Here is a 14,806-nt window from a genome sequence, read left to right on the forward strand (position 1 = left end):
CGGAATATTCCTCCAAATATGGTTGGTCACAGGGCAAGAAGCAACACAGCAACTCAGGCTGACTTAACACAACAATTTGCCAGACTTGGTTTTTATAAACCAGCTACCGGATAGTGGCTACTGTGAAAGCATATTCAGACCTTCATATCATGGACTGAAGGAAGAGGACCAAAGAGCATTAGCTAATAATAGCTTGATAACATTTGCCACTAAGTTAAATATTGGCTTTCGCTAAAAAAAAAAAAAAAAGGATGTATCTGGAGTGGAAGGACCCTAGGGTAATATTTAAAACAACCACAATAAACCTCTTCCTTCCTTTATCAAAATAGAATATTTTCACCATCTATCTATCTATTTGGTTGTTAAACAAAACCAACTGTCTTTTTGAATAACCATTTTACAAATTCATTAATAATGGAAATAGAAGAAATACTTGAAAACAACAAATATAACTCACTGGGTGCAGATGTGGTGGAAAAATCAGAGACCTGAAATATGGCGAAATCAGTGCTTCATAAACAGTCAATGGATTTTTCTAAAAATACTTTTTGCTAATGGCAAAGTTCAACACCTCAGAAAAACTCTGAATTAGGATCTTAGAATAAGTTTCCAAGCTGTGCAACATAGTTTCAAATACACTACCCTTGTTGTTTGTAAGGCCGCATTGAAGTTGAGCTTAACAGTCGTAAGCCATGTGTTTGAACATCTTATGAGAGGTGACCTGCAAAGAAACAAGTTTTTCCCTGTTCACTCTACTACCTGTGAAGAAGTATCATTGCTTTCCAAATAGCTCCCTTAAATTTTTCCTTAAAGGTATGAGCAGGAAAAAAAAAAAAAACCGCTCAGGTTTGCGTCACTGAATCATCTGGGAAAATATTTCACTTTTATAAAGTGACTTGTAATTCTCTGGGAGTGTTCTCTTGTTAACCTGTAACTACCCTCTCTAAATGGTATGTTATAATTCAATAAACAAATATACCAAGAGATGCACACTCTCTGCTGTAGTTCTGCTGCATACAAACTTGAGAGTACTGTAAGGGAATGCCATCATCTTTCCAACAGTATCAATTTTAAGAAGCCAGTGACTTCTGTGTGTGTGCCATTGACAGAACTAGGGGAACCTAAATCCACTGCAGACCCCTTAATAGCTTGAATTGATAGTTCTCCAAGAGAAAGCGAGTACATCTTGGGTAGAACATGAAGAATAAGGGGGGAGGCCAAGAAGTTGGGATTTTCTGGTGTGCCTCTTTGTCTAAAATTGCTGTCTTCAAGGGAAGAGCTGAATGCCTGCCAGAGTGCACCTTCGTGTGGCAGGATAACAATGAATGAGAGGCCAGTCCTCTTTCCCACTTGTCTGGCACGATCTCCTGGCAAGGACAGTGTAGGTGTTTGCCAGGTGGCTCCCAGACAAGGTCTTTTTAGGGGAGTACAACAAGGCTTCAGTCATTGCTTTTCATAAAGTGCTTTGGGATCCTTCAGGAATGGGGGCTGGAGGAATATTATTACTACTGGCTTCAACTTTCAATCCAAATGGAACCATTTTATCCAGTGTAATTATTGCTTTGAACATTAATGAATGTTCTTAAAATGGAGTGGGTCTCATCTTTAAGTCCCCACTTCTTAAAGTACCCATTCCCTAGAGTAAATGTTTTTAATTACTGTCTCCCAGTTCCCCTCACCAATTAAGAGGATGTGATAGCCTTGTAAATGGTTGCCAAGCATATACATTGGTGACTTGTATTTCCAGGCTGTCTTCCTTTATGAAGAGCTGGAAAGAGTGAAATCAATGATGTCTAGCCCAACGTACCATGTCCTCTGGTTGAGGAGACAAGCTTTTGCCTTCTCTAAAACATCAATGAGAAGATGTATGGTGATGATGGCTGCACTCCTATCAGACTGTGAGCTCCTTGTGGCCCAGGAATGTGTTTTGTTCTTGATTCTTTGTTTTCTATGGGACTCAGAATAGAGACAGACATATGGGAGGGACTTGGTCATTGATTTTTTGAAGGTTTTCACAAATGATGAGAGCTGGATAATACCAGTGAGAGTTAAGCATGGTACAAAAATTATGGGGCAGTAAAGTTTCCTCCAGAGGCTCCCAGACTGGATTTAAAAAGAAAAAGAGGGATCCCTGGGTGGCGAAGCAGTTTGGCGCCTGCCTTTGGCCCAGGGCGCGATCCTGGAGACCTGGGATCGAGTCCCATGTCGGGCTCCCGGTGCATGGAGCCTGCTTCTCCCTCTGCCTGTGTCTCTGCCTCTCTCTCTCTCTCTGTGACTATCATAAATAAATTTTAAAAAAAATTAAAAAAAAAGAAAAAGAAAAAGAAAAAAGTCCATCATATCCAAAACAAAACAAAACAAAACAAAACAAAAACATCAGGATAAAAGAAAACAAACAAGCAAACAAAAAATGCTCAGAAGTTGTAAAGTCTCTGTAATGAGAGGTCTGGACAAATCAATAAAGGATTGTGAATTAAAGAACATAATTGTTTCTCACAGGAATCTATTAAACTAGGCTCACGAGATGTTTGTTGCAAAGTGGAGGTACAGGTGAAGGGAACCTACTTGAACAAATGGATAATTACTGAGAATGTAACATCCACTTCTATATAGGAATATTGCTAGGAAAATGCATTTTCAAGTTGACTCATTGTCAACCCATTGAAATCGAACGTGCAATATTCATTTCATGGGCATGCATCTCTTTTCCTCATAGAAGGTGAAAAAAATAACCCGTGCTCTCAATATAAATTAGTGGGTTTGGATTTAATGCAATTTTACTTGATGAGTCATTATTTAGTCCAATGTGCCAGAACTTGCTGACCAAATGAGGGACCAAAAGGGTGGGTCAGTCCCTGCTTTTGCTGCCCGTTGAATGCCTCCCATGTAATTCACAGTCACAAATGTCCTTCCATGCCACCAGAAAGGTCAGAATCAGAGAATCACTTGGTTTCTTAGGTTTTCACAATTCCAGCTTTCAACATATACAATCTGTCTCATGATCAGAAATAAGTAGAGACTGAGTGCAGAAGACTATGTCATTTTTGTTATTGTAGGGGAGTCATGTGGTATGTAATTTTAAATGACATTTCTTTCAAATTTGCTTTTTAATTAACTTAGCTTACATGTTGATTATGTGAAATTTGTATTTCCTGGCAACAAGGAGCTCTGTGATAATGGAAATCTGTTAGGTAAAGGTTGAAAAAAGAAGTTGAATTTGGAATTAAAAGATATTTTACAAACTAGGTAAGTAGCCTATAGGCAACCAAAAGTTGGCTAGGTATGTATCGATTCCCAATGGGCCAGGCTACTGTAAAGGGAATGGTTGTGGGTTGTGACCCTAACTCTAAGACTAAACTAGCTCTGTGACCTTGAGCAAATTACTTAACCTCTCTAGGCTTTAACTGCCTCATCTGTAAATGCAAGGACTTAGACTAATTTTATGGTCCTTTCTAACTCTAACACTCCGTTTACATAGAGTTCACTCAGAACAGAAGAAAACTGCATTTTAAAATTCTTGCAATCATAGAAAAGCAGCCACAGTGATTCTGCTCAAGATTCTTTGTTTGGGGTTGGGGGTGATGGTGAGGGTGGTGGTTACTGAGTATAAAATCTCTTAAAAAAATAAAGATTGAGCTCTGGGCCTTAGTTTTCTAATGACCATAGGCCATGGGCCAAATCTGTACCTTTCCGCCAGGGTAATTATTTATGTTTAAATCAAATGTTTTAAAAATGGAAGGGATCGGAATAACATTGTGAACAGGGGACTTTGTATGAACTCCCATGAGGAGGAATGGTAGAACTGTGAGGACAGGGGTAGGGCCCATAAAGAGCAATATTTAACCAAAATGCCTGTGAAGCAGAAAAGGACCATTTAGAGTATCAGTAAACTGAATGAGTCCTGGCTCCAGGAAATGAGAGAAGGCTCAGACCTTTTTTGAATATGCAGTGTGATTTCTCTTTGATTTGGGTTTCTCATTTGTGAGAAAGGCAGGTGGGAGGCACTGAGACCAAAGCATGATTTTCAGGTGTCACAAGGCATAGTCTTGGAACCATCAACAGGGACTTCTAAGGAAAGATTTTCCTTGAGGCCAGTGGTCTAGTCTAGCTGATCCAAGGGCAAAACCGCACTTTGGAAGGCGGGAATTGAAAAGGATAATCTGTGCTGTAACTTGTGATGCAGGAGTGAGTAGATGTGCCAGTGAGGCTGTAAGGACTTCATCAACTGCTGGCCATATCTGTAGGGCACCGTCTGGATCAATGACATTCCATCACCGAAGCATCCAAGCAGATCCACTATCATTTTCAGAGACAAAGCCCCATGGACTTTACTTAGGATTGTAGAGGAAATGCATTTTTGCCCATCTCTCTCATTTTCTCCTTGTTTTGTCTTTAATCCAGGTTTTCATGTAATTCAGCTATCTCCTTGCAACCCATTACATAAGACCCATTTTTCACGCTTGAATGGGAGCTGAGTGTGAAGGCAGGGCTGCTTTGTGTCCTGTTTCACCTTTGCAGGACAAAGCCGGAAGCAAAGCATCCTCTACTTTTGCTTCTGGTGGTTTCCACACAGCACTAAGTGAAGAAAGGTCCTGCCTACTTCGTCATATGGGTGCTGATGAAAGAATTGGGTTTGGTGCCCAGCTGAGAACCCTGCACTTTGGAATGCCTTGGCGTAGCTGACTGGGAACCTAGAACAAGTCCCCTTGACCTTGTGTCCCGAAGACACAACCTGGGCTTCTTTCCCTTAAACTCTTTTAGGGATTTGTAATGGAAGGAAAAAAAACAAGGCTAATCTTATTTTCCTCTCCAGAACTCCTCCTCATCCATCACAAATTCATGAAACAGCCCTGAACCCAAAGGTCAAGTTACAGAGCCAGCTGCGGAACTGGGGGTGGCTCTTCAGGTTGCCCTGCCTCACCCACGTGAGTTGTGCCCAACCCACAACAGGTTGGCGGGTTTGAACCCTTGTGTCTACGACTCCGTGTTGACACAAAAGCTCTTCTGTGCCCTGAACGGGGAAGAACACTGGCCAACTCTCACCTCCGACCAACTCTATCCTAAAAAAAAAAAAAAAAAAAAAAAAAAGGTGGCGGGGGGGTTCCTTGAACCTGAAACTTTTGGAGTTTTAACATTCAAACTATTTGAAAAGGGACTGGGACGCAATGGGGGCGGGCGAAGGAACGGAGGCTGTCCCTAAAGCATGCTGCTGAGTATCTCCGACACCGGCGAGGTGGTCGGACCCTCGGGGCTCATGTCGCGGCCCGTGGGGCTGGGCAGGCCCGAGGGGCCTCCGGGGGGCGGGCTCAAGGCGGCCCAGGGCTTTGCGTCCACCAGGGCGGCGGGGTAGGGCTCCACGTAGATGCGGCGCACGGCAGGCCTCGGGTCCTGGAGGCGGCTCTTCCCGTCCTCCGGGAGGCTTGCGGTGTGGGCCAGAACCAGGCTGCGGGGCCCGTCGGGGGCAGGTCCCAGACGCTCGGCCTCTGGGGGCTCCTGGGTCAGGCCGCAGGCCCGCGATGGATGCTGCGTGTAAACGCCCTCGCACAGTGACAGCGACTGCGTCTCGCTGCGCATGCGCAGCCAGCGATGGTGGCGGCTGAAGCCTCCACAGTGCTGGTGCTTGGGCGGCTTCCGCTTTCCCAGGAAACCCAGCGGCGGCCGCGAGCCCGGCGCCATTTTGGCGTGGTTCTTGGACGCGAAGCCTGAGAGGGTCAGGCTGTGGAGGACCTCGGCGCACGAGTGGTCGGGATCCGGCCCCGGGACCCGGGCCTGGGGGTCCTGGCCCGGCCCCTGGGGACTCTTCACGTCGTGCACCTGCAGGACGTCGGGGGCGCTGCCACTTAGGCCGCTTAGCGCTTGCTGGGCGATGTCGTGTGAGGACAGGTACACCAGGTCCAGGTCTCTGGGGCTCAGAGCGTCACTGGAGTCGTAGTCGCTGTCGGTGGGGAGGAAGACCTCTGAGCAGCCTTCTTCATCAGAGCAGGGCTGTGAATCTGCAAAGCCAGACACCCGGGTTAGAAAAGAGAGAAAACTGTTAGTCGGGGCCTGCTTCGTGGAGGTAGGATCCTGTGCCTAGAAGGGCCCTGCGCTTCAGGTCACGGTCTCTCCACCTCTGGGAGGTAGTCATCATTTTCGAACAAGAGGCCACACATTTTGGTTTTGCACAGGGCTCTGTAAATTTTTTTTTAAGATTTTTATTCATTCATTCATTCATTCATTCATTCATGACACACACACACACACACACAGGCAGAGACACAGGCAGAGGGAGAAGCAGGCTCCATGCAGGAAGCCTGACGTGGGACTCGATCCCGGGTCTCCAGGATCACACCCTGGGCCGAAGGCGGAGCCAAACCGTTGAGCCACCCGGGCTGTCTGGGCTCTGTAAATTCTGTAGTGGGTCCTGTCCTTGGCTGAGCCTAAGAGATAGGAAGGGTCCAACCTGGACAGTGGCAGAGGGGAGTGTGTCCTAGTTCCCCATATGTACTTTTATTATTGGCTGGACATGTGTGGAGAAGATTAAATAGGAAAGCTGAATGTTAACTCATTTATTCATTCCCTATCCTTATTTTAGAGATGATTTTTTTTTTTTTTTGCATTTGATAAAAGCAGGAACGTAAAAGGGGGAAGGGAGAAGAGTGTCACTATGGGGACTGAAGTCCCGTTAACTGGGTTTCATATCCTCGCTATCCTCCATCTACTTGTTCTGTGATCTTGAGAAAGTGACTTAAATTCTTTGGGCTTTAGTTTTCTTATCTGTAAACTGAGGATGATAATAGAACTTCTTACCTGGGATGACTGTAAAATAGAAATCGATTATGTTGATAAACATTTACCCCAGTTGTCAGGTGTTTAAAAAGAAGAAAAAAAAAAGCCGAAGGAAAAACAAAGACAGTAGTAAAATGAGAGGCAAAAATAAGCCCAAAGTGCATACTGTAGTGACCATAAGTGAGTCACAAGTTTAGTTCTATAGATATTAGTTATTTAATGCAGTTGTTTATATATTTTTCTCCCTCTCAGTCAGGTTGTACATTTCTGTAGGGTAAGGACTGTCTTAAAAATCTTTTGAATTTCCCACAGAACTCAAGCCCAAAGTACGTATTTGGTAAGTATTTGCTAATTTTGAAAACATGCAAGTACTCTTAAAAAGGAAAAACAGCTAGGAGTGCCTAGGTGGCAGAGTCCGTCAAGCAATGGATCTTGGTTTCTCCTGAGGCAGTGATAACAGGCTTGTGAGGTGGAGCTCCGAGTTGGAGTCCGTGCTTACCACTAAGTCTGTTCAAGAGTCTCTCCCTCTGCTCCTCCCATTCCTGCTCTCTTTCTCTCTCAAATAAATGAAATTTAAAAAGAAAAAGAAAAATTGCTAATCTACAAATCAGGCAATCTCAATATAAAAAAAAATCTCCATAAGACTTTTATTTTTTATTTTTTTTTATTTTTTTTTATTTATTTATTTTTTTAATTTTATTTATTTATGATAGTCATACAGAGAGAAAGAGAGAGAGGCAGAGACACAGGCAGAGGGAGAAGCAGGCTCCATGCGCCGGGAGCCCGATGTGGGATTCGATCCCGGGTCTCCAGGATCGCGCCCTGGGCCAAAGGCAGGCGCCAAACCGCTGCGCCACCCAGGGATCCCCCTCCATAAGACTTTTAAATGGAATTTAGTAAAGTGAAGCTTAAAGTCATCTGGAAGAGAAAATTCATGACAACAGCCAACATTTTTTTTTAAAAGTTACAATAGGGAGGAGCCTGATTTACCAGATATCAAAAAATACTTCAGAGTTTTGATAACTAAGACTTTGTAGTATTGAAATGGACAGATGGATCTGTAGAACAGAAAAGTAAAGTCCACAAATAGTGCTAATTCTGTGTGGTCATTTAGATAACAATTTTTCTTTTAAAGATGTTCTTTATTCATGAGAGACACAGAGAGAGGCAGAGACATAGGCAGAGGGAGAAGCATGCTCCCTATAGGGAGCCTGATGTGGAACTTGATCCCAGGACCCTGGGATCACGATCTGAGCCAAAGGCAGACATTTAACCACTGAGCCACTCAGGTGCTCCAAAGATAACATTTCAAAGTAGGGAAATGAATAGATGAGGATATAGTATTGGGACAATTAGTTATCCCTTTGGCAAAATAATTAGAGAAAATCCTACCTCATGGCATATGTAAAAATAAATTTTGTGTAGTTTAAATGTAACAGACAAACCCTACAAGTAACAGAAGACATTATGTTTGTGATTTTAGGGTGGCATTGTCTTTGTGAGCAAGACAAAATCCTAGAAGTCAGAGAAGTGACAAATTTGACTGCATCACAGTCTAATACTTTGTAAATCAAATGATACTATAAACGAAGCAAAAAGGTAAGTGATAGATTGGAAGAAAACAGTAATACTATGTATAACAAAAGATTAATAACCAGAATATATAAAGAACTTCTGTAAATCCATAAGAAGACAAGCAAATGAGAAGATGATAATCAGGTCTTCAAAGAATAATTAAGACAAATGGCTAATAAACATAATAAAGATGTTCAACATAGATAGACTATAATTACTAATTAAGTGGTAATTAGGGAAATGCATATTGAAACAACAAGATATGTTTTTGCCCATCAGATTTGCTAAAAATAAAAAGAGTGATAATCTCATGTGTTGGTGATGTGTGGGGAATCAGGAATGTTCATAGAATGATGGTGGGAATATAAACTAGCACAGCTCTTCAGATAGTGTTTTGGTAGACTGTATTAAAAACGCATATTTCATTTGTCCCAGCGAGTCCTTTTTTAGATATCTGTGTTTGAAAAATTGTCACTCTGTGTACGGAGGCGTTTACAAGTTGTTTACTGCAATATGATTTATAATAGTGAAAACAAGAAAGAATCCTGTGGCTGAGACGTGTGAAAGGAAGACTTATAGGCACCAAAGTATTAAGAAAAGAGAAATCTCACGAGAAAAGAAAAATACGTTACTTGCAAAGTTCTGCAAGCGAGTCCAAATTCAGGACTGGCTTGCTGATTGAAAAATATAACAGGTATTTAAAGTAAAACCCGACAGGATTACAAGGTTATAGTTACATTGTTCTTGGTGGAAAATCAGACATGATTATCATAAGAATATTGCAGACTTAAGGGAAAACTTTTGTAAGGAGTCAGTAATTTACACAAACAGGATTAAGGTTTCTTCTATTTTAGGAAGTAGAACCAGATGTAATTCTCCCCACTGTACCTCTCCCCGCCTTTTTTTTGCTTGTTTGTTTATTTCAGGGTCAGGGCGTGAAGTGCTTCTTTTCTTTCTCTTTTTCCTGACTATGGAAGATGATGTGTGTGCTTACTCATTGGCAGGGCATGATTTCAGTTTTGTTCTCTCACTTCTGGTTGCTACTCAGTATTTATTATCCTTTTTTGGTTATGAATCTTAAATTTTCTTTGAGACAGCAATGCACTCATGTAAAAGACTACACTTTTTTCAGCTTCCCTTGCAGCTAGGATGGTCATATAACTAAGTTCTGGCCAGCGAGTTAGAACTGAAAGTATTGTATGAAACTTCTGGAAGACTGCATAAAGGGAGCTGGCTTATCTTGGAGGTAGGCCACTTTTGTTTGTTTCTCTTTCTTTTTCAGTTGCCTATAACAAGATGTGTTGGCTAGGCTTTTGAGGCAACCTTGGGGAAAAAAGCCATAAGCTAGAGTGGTGGAGCTGAAAAATGGAGCAGGGAGTGTGAGGACCATGGAATCCACATACTAATAATGAATTGTCTACCTCTGGGCTTCCTTCATGTGAGAGAAATAAAGTATCTTTTTCATGATACTCTTTTTTTGTGTCTTTTGTGACACGGATCCAAACTTAATCCTAACAGATGCACACCTAAATGTCTGTTATTAGGAGAATGGTTTAAGAATCTGGACACATCTGTATTATGGAACATTGTCCAGCAGCTACAAAGAATGAGATCAACCCATATATTTGTTCTTTAATGTCTATCGAAAAGGACTCCCTTTTCTACTTTTCTGGGTTCTACTCATCTGTTCAGTTTCCCTCAAACGTAGCCTTCTTTAAGGAAAAATTCCCCAACTGTTCCAGAAAAAAAATCACTCACTTGTCTGTACTTTTCTAACACTTCTTGCTTCTATTATCCTTTGGCACTTAGCCTGTATAGACTTGTATTATTAGTTGTCTTTTTTAATGCAAACATAACATCCTGGATTCCTGGTTATATCAGAGCCCTCTTAGGGAAAATATATTTAATTCATCCATTCATTTCAATAATGAAGATTCTGTTTTGCTTGAGTTCCTGCTCTAACAGAACCACTGTACTTGATGTCCAAGTAAATATAAAATTAATAAGAAGTGATCTGTCTCCAGGAAGTTTACTGTACTAATGGAAGTATAGGGCATATATACATCTATGAGACTGGAAGAACATAGATTTTGTAAGAGGAGTTTAGCAAATATGATGCAGGTTTATAGGAAAGAGATCACCTTTCATTGATACAGGACTGATAAAATATTATCTCTTATTTATTTGTTCCCTCATTCATCTCTGTTCTCTCTCTAAGGTTTTTAAAATATTTTATTTATTTATTCATGATAGACACAGAGACACAGGCAGAGGGAGAAGCAGGCTCCCCGAGGGGAGCCCGATGCAGGACTCCATCCCAGGACCTTGGGATCACAACTTGAGCCAAAGGCAGATGCTCAACCACTGAGCCATCCAGGTGCCCCTGTACTCTATGTTAATTTATTTCTGCATCCACTTTAAAAAAGAGATTTAGGCAGTTATTAATAATAAATATGCAAATGATGAGAGGATTAGGAATCAGAAAGGAAGTAGAAACAGTATCAGTGGTCTTATTTGACTATATAATATGGGAACAGGAAAGAATCTTGGGAAAATGAGGCTACAAAAGTAAGATGTCATTGATTGCACTCTAAATTTAAAGAATTTATTCTAGGAAAATTAAGACTATTTTCATGCAGGACTTGTACAATGAATGTTCATAGCAATTTTATTTGTATTAGCCCCAAACAGGAAGCTATCCAAATGTCCTTCAGTGGATGAATTGTTAAACTCTGGTATGTCCATACTGTGGAATACTACTTACCAATAAAAAGAGTTCCATTTATATAGACATAAGAGTAGATGGTGGTAGCAGGGGTAGTGATGGGGGAGATGAATGAGGCAATAAAGGGAAAACAGAGTTTTGTGGTGATGGTACAGTTGAGTATTATGGTGATTACCCAAGGCTACACATATGATACAACTGCATAGAGCTATACAGATAAGCCTGAGTGCTTGTGTATGCACACATACACACATGCATGCACAAGTATGTATGTAACGAGGGAAATCTGGATAAGCTCTGTGGATTGTACCAGCTTCTCAGTTGTGATATTGTATAAGAGCTGTGTAAGTTGTTGACATTGGGGAGGTTGGGGGATGGATACATGTAAATTCCTGTACATTTCTTTGCAACTTACTATTTCTCTAATTATTTTAAAATAAATGGTTAAAGAGGGAATTTAATTTTTTAAAGGGTAGGGTGGAGCCAGAAGAGAATAGTGAATTCTAGATAAGGAGTTTGTGCCTAATTTTGTACTCAATAGGTAGTGTCTTCAAAATTTTGAAGAAGTAATTGATAAATTGAGAGCTGTGATTTAGAATAATTCTGTAGCAGGTAGGATATAAGGTGAACTGGATGAGGAGGAAACAGACAGCAGGGAGGCCGACCAGGAGGCTAAGGTCCACGCTGTGTTTCTTTTAAGTATTTATTATTTTCAGGTTGTAGGGCTGTGCAAGAGTGGTGGTTAATGTGAAGGAAAATAGAAATCCAGGAATGTTTCTCATTCAAAGATGTTTATTAAGCACGTGTTTCATGCTAGGCAGATATGGCATCTGCTTTTAAGTAGCTCATAGAGAATGGATTAAAATAAATAAGTAAAAAAATAAACAAGATTAATTTCAGGTAGTGCAAAGTTCTATGAAGAAAATGAAATTGGGCGTCAGCTAAAGAGTGACTTGGGAGGAAGGTTCTTTTGCTAACGTAGCCAGGGGAGGAATCCCTGTAGAGAAGGGAGTCTAGGTGAGACCTTGTTGGTCAGAAGGAACCAGCTATGTGAAAGTTTGAGGGAAAAGTGTTACAGACAACTTGGAGTATAAAGGTCCTGAAGTGACTGCCAGGTTTCAAGATGTAGTATCTGAATGGTGGTATCTGCATTAAACTAGAGGAGTTAAATGCAGCAGGGTTAGGCAGTGGATTTGGGCTGGGTTGGGCAGTGGAAGAGGTGGTAAAGTTAGTTTGGGATGGATTGAGCTTGAGGGATTGACCAAAATATCCTGTAGGAGATGGAATGAGAGCCTGGTGGGTTGTAAGGCTGAAGGAAGATGTTTATGGGCAGAGGAGGAACTACTGGAGAGGGAACTGTTGAAGATAAAGAGTGGTAGGCTGATGGGCATAACAGGAAGGGGTGATTACTTATGAACACCAGGCTGGCATTACTTTTTAGTAAAAAAGATGGGAAGGGCATGAAGTAGGGAAGAAGATAAAAAAAGATATTTAGGTTAGGAGAGAATTGGATAAAGGCTGGGGTGAATGACTTTAATAATCTTAAAACAAGTTTTAGCACTTTTCCTCATCTTTTGTGAGAAAAATTGGGCATTGCCGATAATAGGATCTCAGAACTATGGGTTATTTTGGTGATGGCAGCAATAGCTGCCATCAGTGTGATGAGGAAGAGAGGTTAAAGATTTGAAATTGGGCTGTTATAAGATCCAAAGAATTGACTTTATTTGAGCTTCCTTCCTATCTGATCAGTGTTGTCTATTCACTGTCCACATGTATTCATTTGTGTCCACACTAGAAATAACAATACCTGATATTTCTTAGTCCTTACTGTGGGCCAGCCATTATGCTAAGTAGTCTAGTTCCTTTATCCTATTTAATGCTTATAACAATTCCCTTTTTGCAGATAAGACTATTAAAGCTTACTCTTACTAAGTTTTCTAATTCATATATAGCTGATAAGTAGCAGGATAGGAGCTCACATGCAGATTTGTCTCACTTCAAAGACTTGCCATACTGCTATTCACTTTAGCATTTTCATGGCTTTCCATGGAAGCTTCCTGTGGTCTGGGACCTGGTTCATCTAATGTACCTTGTGCAGAACCCACACAGAGTTATATTAACTAAACTATTAGTAATAGTAATAGATGTTGGTGCTGCTAGAGAAACATGTTAGGTTTTATATGAATTTATTGTGGCTGCTATAGCAAATCACCACACACTGGGTGGTTTATTTATTTATTTATTTATTTTAAAGACTTTATTTATTTATTCAGAGACAGAGAGAGAGAGAGGCAGAGACACAGGCAGAGGGAGAAGCAGGCTCCATGCAGGGAGCCCGACGTGGGACTCGATCCAGGGTCTCCAGGATCACGCCCCAGGCTGCAGGCGGCACTAAACTGCTGCGCCACCGGAGCTACCCTGGGTGGTTTAAAATTACAGAAATGTGGGCAGCCCGGGTGGCTCAGGGGTTTAGCGCTGCCTGCAGCCCAGGGTGTGGATCCTGGAGACCCTGGATCAAGTCCCATGTCGGGCTCCCTGCATGAAGCCTGCTTCTCCCTCTGCCTGTGTCTCTGCCTCTCTCTCTCTCTCTCTCTCTCTCTCTCTCTCTGTGTCTCTTATGAATGAATGAATAAATAATTAAAAAATAAATAAAACTATTAGAAAATAAAAATAAAATTACAGAAATGTATTCTCTCACAGCTCTGGAAGCCAGAAGTCTGAAATAAAGGTGTCAGTAGGACTGCACACCTTCTGGAAGCTCTGTGGAGGAGTACTTTCTTGCCACTTCCAGCTTCTGGTGGCTGTCAGCATTGTCTGTGGTGGCATCACTCAAGTATCTGCTTTTGTCTTCACATGGACTCTCTTCTGTATCTGATAAGGACATTTGTCATTGGATTTAGGGCTCACCCTGATAATCCAGAATGATCTCATCTCAAGATCCTTAATTATATCTGCAAAGACCCTTTTTCCAAATAAGGTCACATCACGGTCATGGGGGGTAGGACATGGACATACCGTTTTAGGGTTAGCATTCAATCCCTTAGAAGTCTGACGGTAAAAATGACTAACTACAAGCAACTGCTGAGGAGTTTGTGATACTTTCTTCCTTTTTCCATCCCACAGTCAGATCAAGCACTTTGCAAGAGCAGTTTGTACTTTGACCTCTCAGCATACAAATAGTGAGCATTTATTATTTGCAGGAGACTAAGGAGTATATGAAAGTGTGCTTTCAAAGGTCTGACCTCCTAATTTCAAAGGGGAATCATATTTTAAGACTCTCAGGAAGTACCTTAGCACAGGTACTAAGTTTCCCCAGGTAAACTTAGTTGCTTAGTTCTCTTGCCTCTTACGGCATTTTATTTATATCTCTGTTACTGAATTCATCAAGGTTTATTATAAACTGTTCCTTTTCATGTTTATCTCCATTATTGGACTATGAACTCTAAAGGGCATGCACTATGTCTTGTTTATCTTTGCTCAGTAAATGTTGAAGAAGTAAGTCAGTGAAGGAATGAACCAATGGTGGAGTCAAGCAATGGGACATGGAGAATCTTCTGTATTTTCCAGATAATCTAATCTGAACATGGATATATGAGTGGACCATGAGGACCTCCTAACAAGACTGTGACTTAATCATCATTGTGTTGTTAGCCTCTTGTGCTGTTTCTCTGTTGCATACAAAGCTCTCAGTAAAGTATGTTGAATTGATTGAAACTAAAACAAATACTGAAATCTGGG

The 14,806-nt window shown here is 41.3% G+C and overlaps 1 protein-coding gene across 1 annotated transcript in view; it reads right to left on the reverse strand.

Annotated features, from left to right (window-relative positions):
- Nucleotides 1-2,422: 2,422 nt before the first annotated feature.
- The window catches only part of ANKFN1 (ankyrin repeat and fibronectin type III domain containing 1), a 451,629-nt gene continuing 439,245 nt past the window's right edge, over nt 2,423-14,806 (reverse strand). Inside the window, exon 22 of the mRNA XM_041724056.1 lies at nt 2,423-5,993. Within this exon, the coding sequence (XP_041579990.1) occupies nt 5,197-5,993 (797 nt within the window). The 3' untranslated portion in view covers nt 2,423-5,196. The remainder of the gene's footprint in view (nt 5,994-14,806) is intronic.

Source organism: Vulpes lagopus, chromosome 12 (genome assembly GCF_018345385.1).
Source record: "Vulpes lagopus strain Blue_001 chromosome 12, ASM1834538v1, whole genome shotgun sequence".
Classification (NCBI taxonomy): domain Eukaryota; kingdom Metazoa; phylum Chordata; class Mammalia; order Carnivora; family Canidae; genus Vulpes; species Vulpes lagopus.